Source organism: Patella vulgata, chromosome 6, assembly GCF_932274485.2.
Source record: "Patella vulgata chromosome 6, xgPatVulg1.2, whole genome shotgun sequence".
In the NCBI taxonomy this organism is placed as follows: domain Eukaryota; kingdom Metazoa; phylum Mollusca; class Gastropoda; family Patellidae; genus Patella; species Patella vulgata.
Window position 1 is genome coordinate 62896417 of NC_065884.2, and position 23864 is coordinate 62920280.

The 23864-nt window shown below is 36.9% G+C and overlaps 1 protein-coding gene and 2 non-coding genes across 3 annotated transcripts; 1 reads left to right on the forward strand and 2 right to left on the reverse strand.

Annotated features, from left to right (window-relative positions):
* Positions 1 to 1703: 1703 nt before the first annotated feature.
* Positions 1704 to 11516, reverse strand: LOC126825687 (protein lin-7 homolog C). The gene is made up of 6 exons (XM_050555458.1): positions 11421 to 11516; positions 10049 to 10090; positions 9353 to 9501; positions 7941 to 8150; positions 5587 to 5641; positions 1704 to 4779 (listed from the first exon to the last, which is right to left on the reverse strand). The coding sequence occupies exons 1-6, from the start codon at positions 11455 to 11457 to the stop codon at positions 4679 to 4681; spliced, it is 594 nt and encodes a 197-aa protein (XP_050411415.1). The 5' UTR covers positions 11458 to 11516; the 3' UTR covers positions 1704 to 4678.
* A 1056-nt stretch (positions 11517 to 12572) lies between these two features.
* Trnaa-ugc (transfer RNA alanine (anticodon UGC)) lies at positions 12573 to 12644 on the reverse strand. Its single transcript has one exon. It is a non-coding gene; the product is annotated as a tRNA-Ala (tRNA).
* Positions 12645 to 12865: 221 nt separating this feature from the next.
* Trnaa-cgc (transfer RNA alanine (anticodon CGC)) lies at positions 12866 to 12937 on the forward strand. The gene has a single exon. It is a non-coding gene; the product is annotated as a tRNA-Ala (tRNA).
* The last annotated feature ends 10927 nt before the right edge of the window (positions 12938 to 23864 follow it).

Consider the following 23864-nt stretch of genomic DNA (forward strand, 5'->3'; position numbering starts at 1 on the left):
AACGGCGGCCATGACGTCGTGCGAACGGCACAACATGGACTGCCAAGATGTTGTCCCGGTAGTACTGGCCTGCAACAACATGTAAAGCCGTTCTTCCAGCAACAGTGATGCCTCCCCACACCATAACAGAACCACCCCCAAATCGATCATGTCTGATGACGTTAACGTCTTGGAAGCGCTCGTTTCGACGACGCCACACCCTCCTACGTCTGTCCAAAAAATCAACAGTGAACCTTGACTCATCTGAAAACATCACATTGCTCCAGCGTCGATTATCCCAGTGTTGACGATCCCTACACCAACGACGTCTTGCCTGAATGTGATGATCTCTCAAACAAGGGATCACGCGAGGACGTCGGGCGCGAAGGTGACCCCTCTGCAGTCGATTCCGAATCGTCTGGCCACTCACTCTCACACCAGTGTCTGTTTGAAGACGAGCGCTGATCTGATTTGCTGTGATGACACGATTTCTCAAGGCCAAGGTACGGATAAATCGATCCTGGGCTTGAGTTGTCGCCCTTGGTCGACCTGAGCGTGGTCTGTCCTGTACAGATTGTGTATCACGGTATCTGGACCATAGCCTGCTTTTGACAGACTGAGAAACATTCATCGTCCGCGCCACAACCGCCTGTGTTGTGCCGATCTGTAGCATGCCAAGGGCACGTAACCTTTCATTTTGGGTAAGCCGACGCATATCAAAATTTGTTTTCTGGTCACTAAAACAATTAAACTGATGTTTCCACCCTGGAATTCAATGCCACAATGACTGTAACATTCAAAGTCAGAGTCGTGCAAATCTTGGGTTGGACCCCCATGATGATCCCAAGCATCACCTGCATTCCATGCGGTAGCTATTGGTGCGTTTGGGCGTCACATGTAACTGGAAATGTTTCTTCTGTTAGGTTCTATAGTGACTTTTTTCGTAGTCATTTGCATATTTTAGTATTATGCCCCCAAAATCAAATATCCCCTACTTTTTTTGAATAGTATACTTTCGATGGCATACACTACATGAAGAACTGACAAGTTGTAGCGATAGGTCGCGTCCGATGTCATACGAGCGGCTTTTGACTTGATGATTTATGACGTCAGACATTTGATTAACCAATCAGCATTGATGTTTCTAATGGATTACCCACAGTTCCGTGCAAAACACGCCTAAAGCTCGCCGTAACAGACCGTTTCATTGGCTAATGCCCAACACAATTCAGAACACGTCAATGATAACAACCCTTCCAGATCCTAGTGTAGTAAAGACAAGTAAAACGAAATTTTGAACTATAAAAAATGAAACGAAACGGGACCTGTATTTTAATCAGATTGACAGTTATAACAAGGTGTAACAAAGGGGAATAACTATAAGGGTGAATTCACTGAATACCGAAAAAACGTTGAATATCAATTAGACATTGACAATACTACTCCAGATCACCTACAAACCCAAGACGGAATTCATGATTTGCATAGATAACAGACGTTATATTATGCTGTCAGACTGTTGGCACACAAACCATGACAGTGACTGAAAGTTGACCGAGAATGCTTCGGGGACTTGTAAAGGCGTGTATCTTAAGAACCCCTTCGAGTAAATGGAAAATCTGCTGTTGGGACAAAAATTCTCGTATTCCATTTTGTATAAGTACATGCATTAAATAACTCTTGACATCCAGGAAGGGGACAATATGACCAAATTAATATGCGAGTCTATTTGCATAATCACAAATTTATTGGTTGTATACAGTAGATAAAATTTATAAGCTTACATACATAAAAAAAACTAGTACATCCTAACAATAACCAGGAACCAGCCCACTTGGAATTATGATGTCACATCAAAAATTGAACTCAGTGGATCAATGAGCAATTGTTCAAAGAACACGCATGCCAAGTTTCAAGTCCATCCTATACTCAAGAGCGCTGCCTCAAGAGGATGATTACCAAGGGCATGGAAGCAGCATACTAAACTTGCACTGTCTCTCTAGGATTGCCTTGCTTGAGAACAGACACTAACATTTTAATTCCTAAAATTGATGATTTTAGTCATAACTGTAAGTATACTTCGCGAAATGTGAGAAGTATTTATTTCGCTTACATTTATCAAAATAGAAAAGGCTTTATTCGGTCTTTGTGTGTATGATTGATGTGAAACCGCATTACCAGGAAACACACTGTCAGACCTAAAGTCGTATTTTCGATAAAAAAAAATGTAAATGGAGATTAAAATTTGATTTTGACGATAACTATTTGGGGTACTGGTGATCCTTTTTGAAAACTGGCGGGGGGGGGGAAAAAAATATCTTAAAATTCTAATCGTATCTATGCTAGATAAACCATTAGTTTTTGATCACAATCACGTGGAATACTATAATCATAACAAAATAGTAAACTAATCTTTAGATATGGTGGCCATTCAGGGCAGAGGTCTATACTCAAAGTATATAGTTCTCTGTGTGTAGAATGTGGGACCAGTTCCTGGTTCATAAATCACAACTTTTTAAAGTTTTCCCTTTAATATTAATAATAGGTAAATAAACAAAGATATATATTTATATAATATTATAGTAACTAAATAATCTAAAATACACAGAAATGATACAACCTCGGAACATCGTACATATAACCATCAAATTTTTAGGGATTTTCTGCCAGTACAATTACCATGTTAGTTCAACCAAAACGATTAAAATAGTTCAAATTTGATGGATCCCTATCCCAATTTGTTAGTCACGAAAATGATTTGGTGAAATCAAGCAATCATTTGCCAGAAATTCCCATTTAAACTCTATTGGAGGGATTGAGAGATTCAATTCTGTAACCTTCAATCAGATATCCCCATGGTTATTAATAATATGTATTTGAAGACCCCAGAGGAAGAACGATCTACGTCACATTTTTCATGAACCCACCCCAGTTAATGGCACCATCTGGTAGCAAATTGTATAGGGTAAGCTTTCTGTAGAACAATCCATTTCAGGTCATATCTATCCAGGGCCCTTTTGAAATGGCCTTATTGAACTGAAAAGTTGAAGTCAGTTCTACTGGTAATTATGGTTCTATTAAACCTACTCATTTTTCTGTTCACGTCAAACATTCTTATCCATCACAAAAATGTGACTTAGATTGTTCTTCCCATGGGTTTTTCATTTCTTTATAAATGTAGTTCCATCAAACAATCTCTACTAATATCTACTCTATATCCAACAACAAATGAAAACATAAAATGTAAAATTGATTTCAAATTTTTTCTACCAGGATTATACAATATTGTTATTATTAAGAACAAGGTTTGATTTGGGTCGGGACTCTTAACCTGGGCTGTATTTACATGGAGTTAAAAAAATACTATATTACCGTCATCTACAAACTTAATCAATCCTACAAACCACTAATGTTATCCAATTACATTTGAAAACTCTAATTTTCTTTAATTTGTTGACTATAACAATTGTTTGTTTTTTTTTACAATAAGTGACGTTTTGAGCAATGAAGTACTAGCATTACTCAAGAATATTGCAAGTACCAAAGCTTAAAGATACATTATGGGAGATTAGATAATTATATATAAAGAGCTGGCAGTTCTCACTATAATAGTTAAAACCTAGATAGTGTAAAGGGAATTTGCTGAAAATTTCAGTCAAATTGATCCACCCTGAACCGAGTATTTCGCGATTGAATTTTGGGCCTAGCCTCGATCATCATTACTAAAGTCGGTATGTTAAAAAAAACATAGTCTCGATTATCCATTTATTGATTTAATCAGAAATAGCAGACCGGGTTCTAATCCAGTAAATATCGCAGGCTCTTAATTATTAATGTCTAATTAATAATTTAGATAACATTTCAGGCCTAAAGAAAGACCTGCAATAGGCAGATAAGTGACATTCTGAGCAATAAGGAACTAGCTTTACACAAGAATACTGCAAGTACCAAAACTTAAACTACTAGAATTCCTTGTCTAAAACTAGTTTTCTTTGATGTTATCAATATCAATGATTTTAAAACAGTTTTGTTTTTTTGTCCTTTTATAAATAAATAATATTTAAAATATTTAAAATAAATAGTCAGAAAATTGTAAATGGTTTTCAAAAGACATCAGGATTTTCACTTCCAAATGTTGCCAGTCCGTCAATTTTATATATTTGGTTTACTTCAGATTTTTAAGTGTTTTTACAACTGAGCTAATATCAATTTTTTTTTAAATATAGTTTTAACGATAAATTTAACTGTAATTATTGTTTTTGAACGATATATTTAACTGTACTTACACTGTAACCCGGGTATCATTCAACAGTGATCAAGAAATTAAACGCTTGTAAATTGGACACTCCTTTTCAAAAATGAACAGTCAGCTTTAAACTGGACACAAGTAGAAATTGGATGATTTTTGTTGATTTTAAACAATTTTTAAACAAAGATTTGTTATTAAACAAATGTGAAAGAAATTAGTGCTAGATACACAATATTAAATGATACCTGGGTTACAGTGTTATTGTCTTTGCAACTTATTTTATGGTATGTAAAATGACTGACTGGTACTAGTTACTACGATTGACAGGTAAGTTCAACAGTCGGTCAATTAACTATGACTGACATGAGAGCCTTGTTCTTGTATGTAATGATTTGAGGGGAGTTATAATTGCTTGTTGATGTCAATATAATGGAATGTATCTGTAATGGTCTAAGGGGTCTGTCGTCGCCTAGCTGCTCGCTGTTTATCGAAGCGTGACTCCATCTCCTCCAGTACTTTCGGTGTGTATCTTACAACCAGTCTCACCATACCTAAAATCAATAACAATTCAAATTAAAGGCTCAATACCACTCTTGTTGTAACTGAATAATATGTCCCAATATTTATTCTAGTCAACAAATTGTACTATTTTACAATATTCCAATTAATTGATGATACAAATTTCATCTTAACACACCTAATTTAAAAAATTGGAAAAATTCAACTAAATGATTTGAAAAGCCTAACGTAAACCTTTTCAAATGTGACTTAGATTTAAAAATATTTTCAAACCCTCTGGACAAGTAAAATAGGATGTAATGGATAATTTACAAAACAGGTAAGACACTAACACATCTAGTACTTAGAATAAGGCTATTATTTATTTTCTGGAGCTGTCAAGCCAGCAAGAGTGTTATTGTACCTTTAACAAAACAACACCAACAACTCTTTTATCAACATCAAGTGCCCTTTAAAACCAAGGGGGTGGGGCTAATGACGTATGCTTTAGATCATAGAAAATGTCATGGAGTCCATTCCAAGGTTGTATGCGACAAGAAGTAGGATTGCCGCCCAACCTCGGTATACAGAAGGGTACGGTACACAGGGATTTGTCTGTAATATTATAGTCATCAACGACCCCTTTCAGCATTACTGGACACTTCCAAATTTAACCAGAAACATTTAATAGAGTTACCTCCCTTTAACACAGTAATTAATGAGGATGGTTTTAAATTAAAACTTGTCATGTGGCCCATTTTATTTGAATCTGTATGGCCTGATAGTAAGTGCAGGTGGACCACACCATACATTAACAATTACACAAGATAAATCTACAGACGAGACAGTATCATGCTTACCGTGAGCTTGTTTTAATAATTCTACAGCTTTCTCATGATTCTCCCCTTCCACACTCTAAAATACAAAATACAATCAAATTACAATATATATCATGATTCTCCCCTTCCACACTCTAAAATACAAAATACAATCAAATTACATATGCAATATCGTTTATTTTCAGACTAAATTATACATCTAGTATAAAACACTAAACACAGCTTTTTAACAATTTTTTAGATGTCTTCTTAGAGAGAGAGAGAGAGAGAGAGAGAGAGAGGACACAAACATATGGTTCAATTTTATTTCAATAATTCGCTTGTGCCTAAGGATCTTGCAATGGGAGGAAAACTGGAGGACCCGGAGAAAACCCACAAGGTTGACAGCGACCCTACCCCTTGTCACGTACAATTGGGGATACAACGCTTACAACTGATGATACAACGCGCACGCTAACCAATCGGCCATCCAATCCCCCTGTCTTCATAGAGAACATGTATCATCTTTGCTTAATTACATATATCCAATTTTATTCAAGAATATATAAAGTAGCATAGTTTGCATACAATATATAAATTTTCAGTGATTAATCCATGCTAAAACAATTCAAATTGATATTCAATACAAAGCAAGAAAACAAAGCGACAAAATCTTTTTATTAGGATTCCATCATATTAAAAAGAGACACATCAAAAGATTTAATCCAACACAAAGTCATTATATGTGGTGACAAATTTCAAATCATCATATCTTTGTAAATTGAATCGTTTTTGGTGTGTGTGTGTGTGTGAAATAGCTTTAAAAAACATTTATTAACGTTTGATGCCATCAAGGTATTATCGCTGATAAGATAATTTTTGGGCAATGATATTCATTTTATAGATTCAACTTTCAAAACATTGATGTCCAATAGCTTTAACTGAAACAATTAGTGTTGGTCCGATATGACACCTATCGGTTTTACTGATATCAGATATTGACAGTAAAATACAGTGCACTCTGTCACATCCGACCTCTGATCACTCCGGCATTCTGTTACATCTGACATCATTTTCATGTCCCGATTTATTTCCTTATTACTTCAGCCAAAAAATCTCTGGGTAATTCGACCTCTGTACGTTCCGGATTACAACATCAATCAGCCGTCCCGTCATACGATTTACCTTGAAACGACACCGTATAATCCGGCCTTCAATCGGTGGGTGTGAAGCAAACACTTACCGATCAATTATCCGTGAGATTAAAACTGGATGGGTGTGCAGATGATACAGATACAATTACCGATAGTGGTGGATATAAAACTATTACGCATTAAATTGTCTCGAATGGCATTATAATCTATGTAAATATGTCATAGTTGGAAAATGCATGGTACTATTTTATCTCGGGAATCAAACATGAAAGCGGTGTTTTTGAAGTAATAATTGGGTCACGCTTCCTACGCAATCAAAAATACAGACCATTTATTATAAGGAACCTAATTATTTGCTGTATTATTAAACATGCATTATGCAAGAGCAAAATCTGCTTATTACAAGTCTTTCTTTAGGCCTGAAATTAGACATTAATTAACTTATCCAGACCATAATAAACTCTCGATGTCAAGGCTAGCCTTCGATGTTGGCTGGATTAGATTCCTATATGCCGCTAACGGCTATTGATAATTAAATCAATAAAAGCGGATAATCAAGACTATGCTGTTTATATTAATGATTTTAGTAATGATGACCGAGACTATGCAAAAATTTCACACGCTTCTTTCTTGGCTCATAGTGGATCAATTTGACTGAAATTTTCAGCAAATTACCTTTACACTATCTAGTTTTTAACTATTATAGCGAGAACTGTCATCTCTTTATCTTATCTCCCATAATGTATATTTAATTAATAAAGTAGAGATTATTATCATATTTTAAGTGTTCATTTCCTAAAGTGCTTGGCACCTGTATGTCTATAATAGATGTACAATGGTTCATGCGGTAATGAATGATACATCATTGCGATAGCTTCCTGACCTGTCTGTCAGCAGTGGCAATCACGTGACATTCTCCTGCCATTTCTAGAACTATAGTTAAATATAAAACCATCTAATGGGAATTTATTTGTTGGTAATATTATTAATTAATATTAATTTAATGATTTGTTCACAACTCGGATAATATTTTAAAGATATTAACCAAGTCGTTTTGAATAGATATCGGCAACTCCAGTATTGGTAAAATGGCCGTGTATCGGCCGATACCGATTTCTCCAGATAGGCCACTTGTCGTCCAATTAACGATGTTGAAACCGATTATCGGATCATCACTAGGAATGATCTTATTATGGAATAGTTCCTGCTACTACAATTGATACTAGACAGTTATTAACTTACCACGCCATTCACGGACAGAAGTTGATCTCCCCTTTTCAAAGTCTTGGCTCTATCAGCGACGCCATCTGGTATAATGCGTGAAATATAGATGGGAGAGTTCTGTTCCTTTCCTCCCATTACGTTAAAACCCAGACCTTCTTCTGTTTTAGGCAGCTCAACAACACGTGGGTGGGCATGGCCTTCGCTTGCAGCAAACGCTGCTACAGTAGCCTGAAACACAGAAGAAGAGAAACTGTCAAAAACATCAATCTGATTAAAACACAGATCCAATTTCGTTTCGTTTTTATAGTTCAAAATTTCGATTTTACTTGTCTTTACTACACTTGGATCTGGAAGCGTTGTTCGTCTGTCAAATCGAGCGTTTGACCTTTTTTGTGCGGAACTGTGGGTAGACATTAGCGGCAATAGAAATCAAAACAAAGCAAAAGTAGATATAAAATACATGGCGGTCCCAAATTGGTTAATCGAATGATTGACGTAATCGGATCAAATGTCGCTTGCTTGGTACCTGACGTCATAGAACGTGAACTCCCACTATAACTTGTTAGATCTACATGTAGATGTAGTGTAGGCCATCTAAAGTATAAAAAACGAAACGAAATATAGATCTATATTTTAATTAGATTGTGTAAATATTGATTATCCCCGTTCCCTGCAAAATGTTCCATGCAATAACCTTAGCTTGTTCAGTCGTCGTTTGTATTTTAGAGAGCAGAAAAAGCTCCCCTTAATGAACAAATTGTAAAAATCGCTCCCCCAAAAAAGCTCTCCCAGTTTCAATAAGAAGAGTGATTTAGAAATTAAGGCGAGTGATCTGATATTAAGGGGAGCGATTAGTTGTGTGTATAGGAAATGGTTCTAAGACCAATAACTGTATGTTAGGGGGTCATTCCTGGTTTCATAAATGATAATAAACCACCGATGACGTTGTGATGGAGAGCTATTTTCAATTTTAAGGCCCTCCCCTCAGTCAATATTCAGGTGCACGGCAGGCACTCGAGAGCGATCTCTCGCCTTAAGAAACAATGTTTAACATCCACTTGATACAAACTAGGTCATTCTGGGACTAACATACGGTTCAATTTTATTTCAATAAATCGCTTGGGCGTTGGGGTCATTAGCACTAGGAGGACATTGGAGAACCCGGAGAAAACCCACAAGGTTGGCCTGGTGATCACGTACAAGCAGGGAATCAAAACCATGCCACTTGACTAAATAGTTTACTTACTGAAGAGACAAAAAAACACAAAAAAACAAAACATAAAAAGTATCGTGATACATCGGTTCAGCGTTACGCGATTCAATATGTGAATTGTAACTTGGTGATACATCGATTAAACGATATATCGTACCAGCACTAAACATAAGTACACAAAACCTGAGTTGTAGTGTAAACATGTACTGGTACATACCTTAGCAGTAGCATTAGCTCTAATTTCAGGACTACCAGTTATATCAACAGTCTCGTAAACATTCTCATAAACTTCTCGTACGGCTGTCAAAAAATCACTCTGTAGAATCTTCTGAAGAGCTTGGAGTTTTGCAGCAGGGAATTCCCCACCTATAAATGAAACATTTAATAAATTTATATAGAGAATTTTAATCAACTCACTGAAATTGAACTGACTTATACTACTGGTACTTAGAGCACCAATCAATTCAATGAGGCCTAGAAGTTGATCAGAATTTGTCAGTGATGTAAGATTGAGGTCCCGTAACACATTAGATTGCATGTTGATGAACCCATGAATTTGAATGTAACCCAAATGTATAAGTGTATAGATTCAACGAGATTGTGTATAACCAGATTGTGTATTATAACAAGACTGTATATTACATCCAGATTGCGTTTAACCAGATTGTATATTATAACGGGACTGTATATAATATCCAGATTGCGTATAACCAGATTGAGTATTATAACGATATTGTATATATTATATCCAGATTGCGTATAACCAGATTGTGTATCATAACAAGACTGTATATTATATCCAGACTGTGTGTAACCAGATTGTATACTACAACATGATTGTGTGTTATAATCAGATTTGTGAATCAGATTGTTTGTTATAACCAAATGGAATAATGGATGGATTGTGACTTACTTCTCTGTAGAACATCTAACAGTTCAATAGCTCGGATAACATCTGCAAATAATGAAAAAAAAAATTCCCACAATTATGAATATTAACAAAAAGACATCCCACACGCTTGTATGACAAAAGAAAACAAGATGACTAGTCATCACCATCCCGCGCCCTTGCACTTGTTTGGAAGGCGTAAGGAAAAACAACTTCTTGGAATATCAATGGGTCTGGGAAGTGCAATAGCGCCTGGGTCTAGTATATTAATATAGTCAGAAGATTCATACTCTGATCACAGTAGCTGGGCAAGGCAGGGTCGCTACTCCCTGTAACTTACTGTAAGGTTTGCACAACAACTTTTGCCTACTTCAATCAAATGCTGTATGTTAAACAATAAACTTATAGTTATACATCAGAAAATAAAATACTATAATACTAATTAAAGCAAGCGTTATCTATATTTTAAAGATAGGTTGCCAGGCCACAAGATTTTTCAAAGTGATCAAGGCCCATAACTCTAGCAGTAATTATTGGAAATCGCTGAAAATCAAAAGGCTTCTTCGTCTCATGACCTTAAACACTTTGACCTCTACAGCGTCCACAAGATTTTTCAAAGTGATTAAGGGCCATAACTCTGGCAGTAATTATCGGAAATCGCTGAAAATCAATAGGCTTTTTCATCTCATGACCTTAAACATTGTGTTTAAGTTTAAGATCAATCGGATATTAACTTTGGCCTCTAGAGCGTCCACAAGATTTTTTGAAGTGATCAAGGGCCATAACTCTGGCAGTAATTATTGGAAATCGCTGAAAATCAATAGGCTTCTTCGTCTGAAGACCTTAAACACTGTGTATAAATTTGAAGTCAATCGGGTATTAACTTTAGCCTATAGAGTGTCCACAAGCAATTGTGGACGACGGACCGACGGACGGACGGACGGGGGCGACGACAATATACGACCACATTTAAATGTGGGCGTATAATAAAACTGGGTAGTGATACTACTGAGTGATAGATCATAGATGCAGACTACTGTAACTGTGGGCTAGCCTACTGATCTACAATCATTTCCTTCTTTTTTATCTACTACGAGGGAGCTGTGTCTATGATGGAGAAAAGTGTGCGGTAATTTTGAAGAGCTGCACCGACGCCAAATGATGCAGTCACTGATGAGTGATGTCATATTTTTTGGTAAGTCAAACTCAAAAGCCTTCAACTTCACTTCTTCATTTCACTTCATCCGCCTTCATTCAGTCAGGTAAATTGGAAAGATAAAGCTGCTTTTATCGCTATACATCTGAACTGAACAGTCTACAACAATAACAAAACTGTTATTTTAATCTAAATTTTCACAGATCAAACGTCATTTATCCTTATAAAATTTATATTTACCCTTTTCTAAGGTAAGAGGCTCGTCAACAGTCGCCATTTTGAATTTTCGCCGGACATTCTAAAAAAACAAAAAAAGGCTTTTTAATCGAGAATATATGGAAGACATGTGTGGCCATTTGCCATTAGTTTTTTTTTTAGATCATAGACCCTCTCCTTTGCAATCACGGGGGTATTTATTTTCCAAGGTCGCCATGTCGTCGGATACAAATTATATAGGATTATGATTATTTCTCGAGTGCAAATATTCAGAAACTGTAGAACGATTTAACCAAATCCACCATTTTTTCAACTCATTTTTACCGGTACACGAGTTATAATTATTATATCCCTTTCAAAACATAGCAGTTTATATATATACAAGGGGTCAAAAAAGTCCCCAAATGACAATTAGACATTTTAAAAGTGTAGTCGGATCTAATGAACATCTTAGGTAGAGTCCTAGTTACTTTTTCATGTTGGGCACATGAATATTTATAGCTAGTCACTATAGTCAGGTGCAGGCTGTTTCGCTGGCTGTTTCGTACTTAATTCATTCGTACCTCACTTAATTCCTACCTCAAATTGATTCGTAACTTTTCCTATCTTGTTGAAATCAGTTGAAAGAAATTGAATATGCCAAACCAGAATTAGATATGCACGAGATTTAATTGTACCATTGATTAGTTCCCTTTTCCTAAATCCAAATTAATTCGTACCTTTTCCTATGTTGTTGAAATAAATTGAATGAATTTAAAATAGATCAAAATATGTTGTTGAAAGAAATTGAAATAATAAACGATTACCCGTTTTTTTTTTGTTTTCTTTTTAAATCTGGTGTTGATTATTGAACCCATTCTGCTCAGTTAGTTGTAATTATTGACGACAATTGATTGGTGATTGTAAAAGCAGTTTAAAAAACGATTGAATTTAATCTGGTGCTGATTATTGAACCCATTATTATTGACGATAATTGATTGTCGCATTGGTCTTCCATAATTAGTCTAGTCTCGATACCCCAGTTTTATAGTCATTGGCGTGGAAGAGAGCTCATCGACGCGTAACCGGCCTTCTTTTTGTGGTGTAAATTTTTAAAGATAATAAAAGAATAAATTTAGACGCTAGCAGAAAATGATATTGCAATCTTTTGAACATATAGCTTGACAAAAGTATCTATGGAGATGCCGGGGATCGAACCCGGGGCCTTTCACATGCAAAGCGAACGCTCTACCACTGAGCTACATCCCCACTGTTATAACGTTCCAGTTTTAAAGACTCATATTAAATAACTAAATAAAACTGACGCATTTAACCGTTTTCAGACCATGGTTTAATTTAGTGAAAATTAGAATAATTAATCATTGCGCGACCATTCTGTTTCTTAGATCGCATTTTACTTGCCCAAGTGTGTGTGAAAGTACAACTGGTATACAAAAGACTACCTCCTGAATAACTTGTCTCGGTCAGTAGGGGATGTAGCTCAGTGGTAGAGCGTTCGCTTCGCATGTGAAAGGCCCCGGGTTCAATCCCCGGCATCTCCATGTTTTGTTTTTTTTTGGCTTTTTTTTTTAACGGACACCAGTTATAATTAAGGTTTTTTTTACGTACATTTATCCAAAAACATTTTAGTGACATGGAAAAGACTTCGTAAATAATTCTCACAAAATTGCTACTTTAACTTAGTTAAAGTAGGCCTACTTATGATAGAGGTTTAAAAATGACAATTCACGCTAACCATTGAATATTTGGAATTCTGGAATTCATCCTTTAATTTTTGGTATTTGTAACATATGCAGATGCTAAAAGAGAGAATACTCTGGCATACGCAATATGGTATCAGGCAGCAGCCAGCAGCCACATTAGCAAAATCCCTAAATTGTGAATTATGAGTTAGGGGTCCGATTGGGTCCCATGTTCTCTTCATCTTCAAGTTCAATGGAGCGTTCCATTTGCATGTAACATTTATAACTCTGCATGTGGGAAGCAGATGAATACCGATCTCTTCGCTACGTGTAAAAATGTATAGGACTAGGAGACAAAGTCAATAAATTTCAGAAAGCAGTTATTACAAAACCTATAAAACATGTTCATGGGGTCCACGGAGACCCCACGTGCACCGACAAGGGTTAAACGGATTTTTTTCGATTATGAACTAACTAGCCTACTTAAATTTTGTTATTATAAACTTACCTGTGTGTTTAAAATCACCTCCCATTAAATCCATATAGTTCTCCCTTGAAAATTTGAATTACCGGTACCACAAACTTATGACATCGAAAAATACCAAAACGGAAGCTGATTACGTCACTCTTCGGGAGAGATCATTTCGTAGGCTTATTAATACTGAATACTTGTATTAAGGGCTGGCATCATGCCACGGTTTGCGGTATTTTTAGGACAAGTGTTGTATAAGATCTCGGCTCGGTATTGAGTTTGGGCGTTACACCCATATCTGCACGCATCTTTATTTTGTTACCATCTTTTACATTCTAGTAAAATCTATGCAAGAAAAGTTTATAACTTTATACCCCTTGAAACATTTTTTTAATCGTATTTTTTTTTTTGATTAGAGAGATGGATGGGTGAATTTTCTTTTGAACACAAATACGGCACAAAACAATGATTGTTTCACGGGATTTAAATTTTACCCATGAATATCTTTAATATGATATATAACATGATAGATTAAACGTATATGTACACGGAATTTACAATTATGGGGCGATTTAAGTAATATTTACAAGAAATTAAAAGACAGATGATGACAAAGAATATATTTACATTATGAACAATCAAGTATTTGGCCTCCTGCACCCTATCACAGTACGTTGAATCTAGAAGTGGTGGTGCGATTCTTACGAGGTCTGCAAAGGTTTTTTTAGCATTATAAATCCACTCAAACGATCGGAATGATCACGCTTTGTTTTGATTGCAACACGTGGTTCATTTTCTTATTTTAATTTTGCCGTCTTGGAACCAAATGCGAAGCCAATAATAGATTCTTTCAGCTGTAATAGTTCATAGATGTGTAGAGAATATCACGTGCGATGGCTAACCAAAAATCACTTCGAGACAAGCCACTGTAGCGTGCACATTCGCCGTGTCGAGATCAACTTTCAGTAGAGAAAATTTTCTCTGCACGGGGCACCCTATCTATTTCTGAAAAAAAAAATCGAATGATATATTATGTCCATTTTGCATCATTATATTTTAGTACTGGGTAGTATGTGGTATTGGGGAGGTATTGGGGTGATATGGGGTGGTATTGGGTATAGTATTGGGTGTAGTATTGGTTACATCGTTCCGCCGTGTTATTCCAGTCTCCACCGGTAGTATCTCCAATAGATCAGTGGTATTCTCCTGCATAGGATATGCTTAGCCTCGTTTAAACCGAGTCGCTTCATGCAACTGGCGCTCGAAAATATTCTCGCATACGATTCGTGTGCCAATTTTAAAATTTTCATTTTGTCTTAAATAATATTGGATAGCAGGAGTCCAAAATCCACCTTAACTAATTATATGTCACAATCTTAAGTATTACAAGATAGGAGCTTTTACAGGTTTCCCTTTTGAAATCGTCTTGAATTCTTTCGTGGAACCGCGCAGGCCACAGCTATTAAGATGGCCGAATGGTTATCGCATGAGCGCTGTATCAAAAGGTCTGTCATTGAGTCAACTGGTGTGGGTTCGATTCTCCGGTTGTACGTGATAAGGAGTATAGGGTCACCCGTCCAGCCTCGTGGGTTTTCTCCCGGTCCTTCGGTTTCCCCCCACTGTTAAAGACCCCTACGAGTAATTGAAATGAAATTGAACCACATGTTAGTCCCGAAATGACCTAGTTTGTGTCGAGTGGACGTTAATCTCTCTCTCTCTCCCCCTCTCTCTCATTCGCTCTATTTATTTACTCTAATGCTCATGGTGATGTAGTTATTTGAAACAGAGTATAGATATTGCACCACTACGGAGGCTGATATTTATATTTATATGTGATAACTTTGATCGGGGTAGGCTAGTCATGTGGATACATCGTGTTTTAAGCCTTAAATAAGTCTTTGAAGAGGACTGGGTTCTAATCCCCAGAAGATCCATTGGCGCAATCCTTACCCTGAATTTTTATTATTATTTGTGAACGCTTTACATTATGAAATGCAAATTGCAGCTATTGTTTTAACAGCACACACTTGGTTATTAATTCTGTTTTGAAATTACCCGGAAAGAAGTTCAATGAAGAGGTCCAGTTCACCTTGCGTGCACGTAGACAAATCCTTAATTGGAATGAAATGAAATGGGGTTTAACATCCTACTGTTCTGCTTCGACTGGGCTAATGAAGACGGGCATATTATGCCATGCAGCGCTCAATGACTATGAGGGAATTTTGCACCGACTTTATTGAAGACGGGCATGCGCCATAGGCCTACAGTGTGATATAAGGGAAATTTTGTTCGGACAGCTTCGCTACGGCCTATACTCTTATATCGAATTCCAACTGCCAAGGGATCTTTTACGTGCACGGCAATGTCTGGGACCCCAGTTTTTCCTCACTTCCGAACAACTTGACAGCCTCCGCCCGGCCTAAAATCATTAATTAACACTGTTGTAATTTAGTTGGGTGGCCGAGTAACGATTTTGCCAAATCATCCAACCCCACTGGTTTTCTCCCGGTTACCAGATTGTGACTCATCCACAGCTACAGCGCGAATTTTTTAAATTGAGATATACCAGAAGGACCCTATAGACGCTACCAGATTATATCGAGTTTGTATCCTGGCATGGATCAAGACGAAACCACTCGATTATCTTATTCTATCCCTGCATTGGCCGAGAAAGTTCATCGGGTTTTTCCAACGTGGTTTCCCTTTGTCAGTGGTGTGACGAAAAACCGAGGTCCCGTGTGTACATTGGCGTGCATGTAAAAGACCCCTTGGCAGTTGGAATTCGATAAAAGATTAGGCCATTATATATAGTGCCACTGCCCCGACAAAATTTCCATCATAGCACAATGTATAGCGTATGTCCGTCTTCATTAGAGGAGCAGAACAGTAGGACGTTAAACCCCATTTCGTTTCATTTCATTTCTCAATTATCAGGGGTTGCGCCTGCGGGGCGATCGTATGGCAATTAAAAAAGAAAAAAAAACGATGTTCCGATGACCCACTGGCGCAATCCTTATCCGGCATTTTTATTATTGTTTGGGAATGAAGAAATCATCATTTAGAAGTCCCGTGTTCACGTTTGCGTGCACGTAAACAAATTCTTAATTGGAATGAAATGAAATGGGGTTTAACGTCCTGTTCTTTTCTGCTCCGACTGGGCTAATGAAGACGGGCATATGCCATACAGGGAATTTTGCACCGACTATGAAGACAAGCATGCGCCATACAGTGTGAAATAAGGGAAATTTTGTCCGGACATGACCTATCGAATTCCAACTGCCAAGGGATCTTTTACGTGCACGCGGTTTTTCATCACTTCCGAACGACTAGACAGCCTCCGTCCTAAAATCTTGAATTAACATGGTAGTAATTTAGTTGGGTGGCCGAGTAACGATTTTGCCAAATCATCCAACCCCACTGCATGGTTTTCTCCCGGTTACCAGATTGTGACTCATCCACAGCTACAGCGCGAATTTTTTAAGTTGTGATATACCAGAAGGACCTTGGACTCTACCAGATTATATCGAGTTTGTATCCTGGCATGGATCAAGACGAAACCACTCAATTTTCTTATTCGATCCCTGCATTGGCCGAGAAAGTTCATCGGAATTTTCCGATGTGGTTTCCCCTTGTCAGTGGTGCAGGACGGAGGGCCAAACAAGAACAACTGTCTAGTCGTTCGGATGTAACGAAAAACCGAGGTCCCGTGTGTACATTGGCGTGCATGTAAAAGACCCCTTGGCAGTTGGAATTCGATATAAGATTAGGCCATTGTGCCACTGCCCGGACAAAATTTCCCTCATAGCACAATGTATAGCGTATGTCCGTCTTCATTAGTTAAGCAGAACAGTAGGACGTTAAACCTCATTTCGTTTCATTTCATTTTTCAATTATCAGGGGTTGCGCCTGCGGGGCGATCGTATGGCAAGAAAAAACGATGTTCCGAGAACAAAGTTCCTTTGTTTTCTTGAAATACTATAAGTTCGTTCTACATAGGGAGCTACGGAGGATCAATGAGTAGAAGTTTGCTCGCTAACCTCGAGATCATGACCCGTGTTCGATCTGTGTGTTGACCGAGGAATATCATCGGTATTTTCCGCCGTGGTGCCCGCTTGTCAGTGCCGCAGGACGGAGCGAATGGCAAGGAACAGCGTATAGTCGTTCGGACGCCTGAAAAAATGAGCTCCCTCATAGCACACTGTATGACGTATGCCCACCTTCATTAGCCTAGTCAGTGAAGAACTGTATAAAGTTGAACCCAATTTCATTTCAGTTGTTCTGTATAAGCAACAATTCGGCGGGTAATGCTCATTAGTCCGCGGGTTCATTAGTTCACCGATATCTATTATAGGGGTTGGGTTAGGTTTAGGATTAAGGTACACTAGTCCGCGGGTTTATTAGTCCACCAATATCTACTATCAGGGTTAGGGTTAGGGTTATGTTTTTTGATACCATATTTTTAATATTTCTTATAGCGGCGGACTAGTGAACCCGCGAACAAGATAAACCTGAGGACAAAACAGAAAATAGACATTGCACCAAATAAACAAATATCAAATCAAGTCAATGGATCCAGGGGCCAGCCGTAAGCGTCCACTGCGCTGTACAGTCCCCGGCCTGTATTGACACAGACTTCACTCCAATTTGAAAACAATCAGGAACACAAAAAAGACGTAACAGAAATAATGCGATCAATCTTGACAGTGGTCGTCTCTGTGTCGATGGTAGCTATGGGCTCTGGGATTTTTCAAGTCTGTTTCTCACTTAAGTCAGATGTGGAACCCGATGGGCTGAAAAAAAAGGTGTGCAGTCGCTCAGATGGGACGAAAAGGACAAGGTCAACATATTGCCGTACAAGTACTAAAATATCCAGTCATGCTTATTGTATTGGCGGACTTCAAAGTCAATTCCATTTTATATTCGTAATATTTTATATTCTGAACATTTTTTTTACAGATATTATATCTTCCGTTTCTACAATTCCAGAAAATATATTGATAGTAACTTTTTGTGTTACAAGTAGGAGCCACGATGGATCAATGGACAGGGCGCTGGCTCGCTAACAGGGTTCTATCCCGGCGCTGGCTTAGACAATTCCTCGGGATTTTCAGCATGTTTCCCCTTGTCAGAAGTGTAAGAGGGGGGGGGGGCAACGAAACCGTCTAGTCGTTCGGATAGGACCTTGTTTACACATTTGTGTGCATGCAAAAGATCCCTTGACAGTTGGAATTCGATATAAGAGTAGGCAGAATGCAGCTGAACATTTCCCCTCATATAACTGACATTTCATATTGTTAGATAACTATGTATAATCTTTCAGTGGCATTTAGCGATTGGGAAACACATTAACAGAACATAGTTTTTATGGGAAACAATCACTGGTTTATTCTAAAAGCACGACAATTGTGCTTGATAACGAAAAGAGAATACTTGCCGAAACGTCGTGCTTTAAGAATAAACCAGTGATTGTTTCCCATAAAAACTGTGTTCTGTTAATAACTATGTAAACTGATCATCACATTTATTAGATACCTTATCACAGTAATAACTATGTAAACTGATCATCACATTTATTAGATACCTTATCACAGTAATAACTATGTAAACTGATCATCACATTTATTAGATACCTTATCACAGTAATAACTATGTAAACTGATCATCATATTTATTAGATACCTTATCACAGTAATAACTATGTAAACTGATCATCACATTTATTAGATACCTTATCACAGTAATAACTATGTAAACTGATCATCATATTTATTAGATACCTTATCACAGTAATAACTATGTAAACTGATCATCACATTTATTAGATACCTTATCACAGTAATAACTATGTAAACTGATCATCATATTTATTAGATACCTTATCACAGTAATAACTATGTAAACTGATCATCATATTTATTAGATACCTTATCACAGTAATAACTATGTAAACTGATCATCATATTTATTAGATATACCTCATTAGATATACCATGTTACAGTAATAACTATGTAAACTGATCATCATATTTATTAGATATACCTCATTAGATATACCATGTTACAGTAATAACTATGTAAACTGATCATCACATTGATTTACTAAAAACCAAACCCAAAGAAAAATGCTTTGAAATTTAATAAAATGTTTTCTACAAAACTTTACTCTCGATAATATCTCTTTGAGTGTGGTGATCATCGTTCTTGTACAATTTATGATTCGTGTCCATAGGTTCCAGAGGTTTTCTCTGGCATGTACTTTGTGTTACTCTGGATACATTCTTATTTCAGATATATACACCTATTAGAAAGTCGGACATCATGAATACATGGCCTACAGTTTTACACTTTATCATATCATATTTTTGTCACATGCATGGTGGCCCATGTCGAATTATATAACCGTGGTCATGGTTATATCAACGGTAGCGGACGCGGTACACGTTCGTTTATATTCAGAAAAATTAATAACACGATCGACTTTAGCCCAGGTTAGTTTACCAATTGGCGGTGTAAATTGCTCTGTGAAAGTTTTAGTCTCTGGTTTTACCTTATTAAAATCGGGATAGGAAAACGTCATGGTAGCATTAACTGTACAATATTTAATGGCAGATTTATTCAGACCATCTTCTAAATTAACATACAAACCAAGATCAGCCGAATAATCAGTTTTAATTTTTGCTCGGATATTCAAGGAACAATCTTGTAATCTGACGGGGGGACTATAAACCCATTCGTCCCTCTGGTTATATTTCATCACATCATAATTAAAACTGTGCTCCAACGTAGTCTTCGTTTGTCTTTCGACCCGGAACTCCCCAACCATATTATTAACAGATTTAATATCTATCGGCTCAGTATGATGTTTACTTATGACGCCATGCACGTTAGCCAGGTCACGTGATTCCCATTCACTTCGTTGGCGTTTCATTATAGGTAACATCTCTGTCATATCATACATACAATCACCAATCAAAATATCTGATATGTTCTGCGCTATTTTAGCCAGGCGACCAATCAAGTCTTTCGTACCATCAACGATCTTCTTCATCTTCTGTTCATCCTCATTGAATGTTTTATTCAAATTTTCTTTTAACTTTGCTCCTCGCTGAATCACGATATCACAGATTCTTTGAACATGTTGATCAATTTTAGAACAAGATGTTCGAGCAGATTCATTCATAGAGTCAATCTTCGCGTTGACTTCACCAACATAGTTTTCGAATTCAGAACTTTTTATTTCAAGTTCGTCTTTCAACATCTTAAATTCGGCTTCGACATCATCTCTGTAGTCACATATTCCCAGCACATCATGGTCTTGGTGAGCCGGAGTCCGACATGTATTACAGATAGCCACACTGCAATCCTTACAATAAAATTCGAGTTTTTCCTTTGGATGTTGAATACATTGTCTTATACTTCCACTTGTCTGCTTATCTTGGTTGAATACAATAAACACATGATGATCGGTACAGAATGCATCATGGCGTGCATTTTTACAAGAACAGCACATGTATTTATTACATTCAATACATTTATATATATCGTTATCAGACGATTTACAGGCATCGCAAGAATAAATCTTATCAGTTTTAACAGTCACGGCATCTATTGTCTCCCCTTCAGTTTTAACAGCTACGGCATCTATTGTCTCCCCTTCAGTTTTAACAGCTACGGCATCTATTGTCTCCCCTTCAGTGCTGAAACTTGTTGATGGAAGGCTCTGAATTCCCGAAACACTAGCGGCAGATTCTTGGTCGATTTTTCTTTTTTTGGAATTTGTCGACGGAAACATTTTGATGCCTCCTTGAGGAACTTCTACATTGTGCCGACAGAGCGGACACGGAAAAGTTTTGCTTTTAGAACATTTCGTGACATAATCCTCCAGACAGGTTCTGCAAAATGTGTGTCCGCAATGGATTTTTTTAGGCTCTGTGAAGATGTTAAAGCAGATACTACAGTTATCTTCTTGGTCCGTCATGTTGATTTACTACCATTAAAATGAGACATACACGCCTTTAATACAGAATTCAATAATATTTCGAATAGTGAGTTTGTTTTATCGTCCAGAATGAACAGTCGATTTGAATTCCATCTTACACAATAAGTTACAAAATACATGTCCTTCCATTGTAAATAAAAAGAACAATAACTGTTGTATAAAATCTAGTTCATCTGAATGTTATATTTTTGAACGTTGTCAACTCGAGAAACAAAATACCCACTTGTCACCGTTTCCTTAATTTCCAAAGGTTTAAATCGTAACTCCACTTTTATAGCCCGTGTCTGTTAAATACGGATATTTCTAAAATATATCCAACACCTGAATTCTACAACAACTCCGTGAATTTCTGTCTTTATCTAACTTCTAAACATCGATAAGTTTTATATAGTATTAACATACATTCGCCCAGACCTGTTCATACATTTCTTAGAATTGTACTTTCAATATTAATACCAAGTAATTCGTCTATTAAAAAGAAAGTCAATCGTTACACACTGGTTAACACACGTCTTTTCAGAAGCTTTATATATATATAGTATTGACATACATTCGCCTACACTTAGGCTGACCTTAAAAATATCTTTGTTTCGCCTAACGCGACCGACTAACTAAAACCACCCCCGACTTAAATTATTTTATTGCACTTTTCCGCGATCTTTTTATTTTATTTTATTTTGTGTGTCAACCTGAAATATATCACGAGAGTTATTTCCCTTTACTATGGCTATGGTTTGATTCATTATTGAAACTGGTTGATCAAGACGAAAGCGTCATAGGTGTCGCTTCTCAACAAAATGGTTGCAGACGAAAGCACGTCCATTCCCACGAAATGATTCTGCCTCTATGTCTGTGGGGCGTCGTTTTAAACATGACGACGATATTTTCAATATCCGTTTTCGAGAAAAATAAAGGCACAACCCGCACGATCGTTAAAAACGTGTTGAGGGAGTTTCAAACGTGAGTTTGTCGCAATTTGTGTGCGAGTCGTGCATCAAGAAAAATCCCGATGTCATTGATTTGTTTGCCAATAAAAGAAGACGAATGTTTGCACCCGGAAAATTATCAAGCTGTCAAATTAGCTCTTAAAAAAAAAAATCTGAAAAAAACCCGACCTACCGACCCTTCTCCTCGATTGTGGGTCGGGTTTGGTGAAACAAAGATATTTTTAAGGTCAGCCTTATTCATACATTTTTTAGAATTGTCTATTACCAAGAATGTTATTCGTTACACAATGGTTAACACGCTGCTGCGTTTATAAAGTATATATACTTTACATAGTTTTCCTGGTATTATCTGACAGTTATAGTATACTATACAGGAGTAATGAGGTGAAATAAATGTCTATAGATCAATTATGTAATCTAGATATACAACTTAACCTTTCATTAGAATCTGTAGCAATTTTATTACCTAATAAACCGATAATAATAATAATAAAATAGAGGGTTTAAAATTCCCCTATATAGATATATCGAAGTAAAAAGTGTAAAAAAAGACATATTAAAATTTATTTGTATATTTACAGGATGAGGTGAGGCGGATAGGGCAAATTAAGCATTTAAGCCTAGTAAGATATATCCTACATATATGAAAATTAGACAGACTAGGAAATAATTTGTTTATTACCAACATGTCTCTTCTTAATTTTCAAGGTGATCTCAAACAATGACATTAAATCCGCGTTGTTTTATGTGCTACGCTGTTTTCCATTGATTTTTCCCATTTTCTGCAGTATTGCTTTAACAAAGCCAAATGAGAAAAATTTTGCCCGAACAGCGACACTACGGCCCACTCTTACTTCGAATTCTAACTGTCAAGAGTTCGCTTACGTGTACGCCTAACTCGTAAAACCGAGATTAATCTATGATAGACTATGACTTTGTACAAGTTGTTTGTACACGTATAAGCTCCCTTGACGTGCAGTTTAGATTGTATATGTAACTATAGTTTAGTAAGCCAAGGTATCTTAGTCTCAGTTTAGCCGAGACGAGACTTTAAACCCATTTCCTTTACTTTGTTTAAACCAAATCACCAACCTGATACGTCAGGTACCTAGAAAGATTTTTTTTTCTTTTTTTTTTAAACAATGTCTATTCACAGAAACTGGATTGGAGAACAGGTAGAATCCTATAGACTTAGGGTGCCCCGTGGCCGAATCTTTTCCCTTTAAAAGTTATACTCGACACGTTGAATGTGCACGCTTCAGTGACGTAACTCAATTGATTTCAGACGAGTCTCGGGCTCTCTTTGTGTCTATAAATAGCCACAGCACGTGAAATTCTCAACACTTGTAATAACTATTACAGACGTAA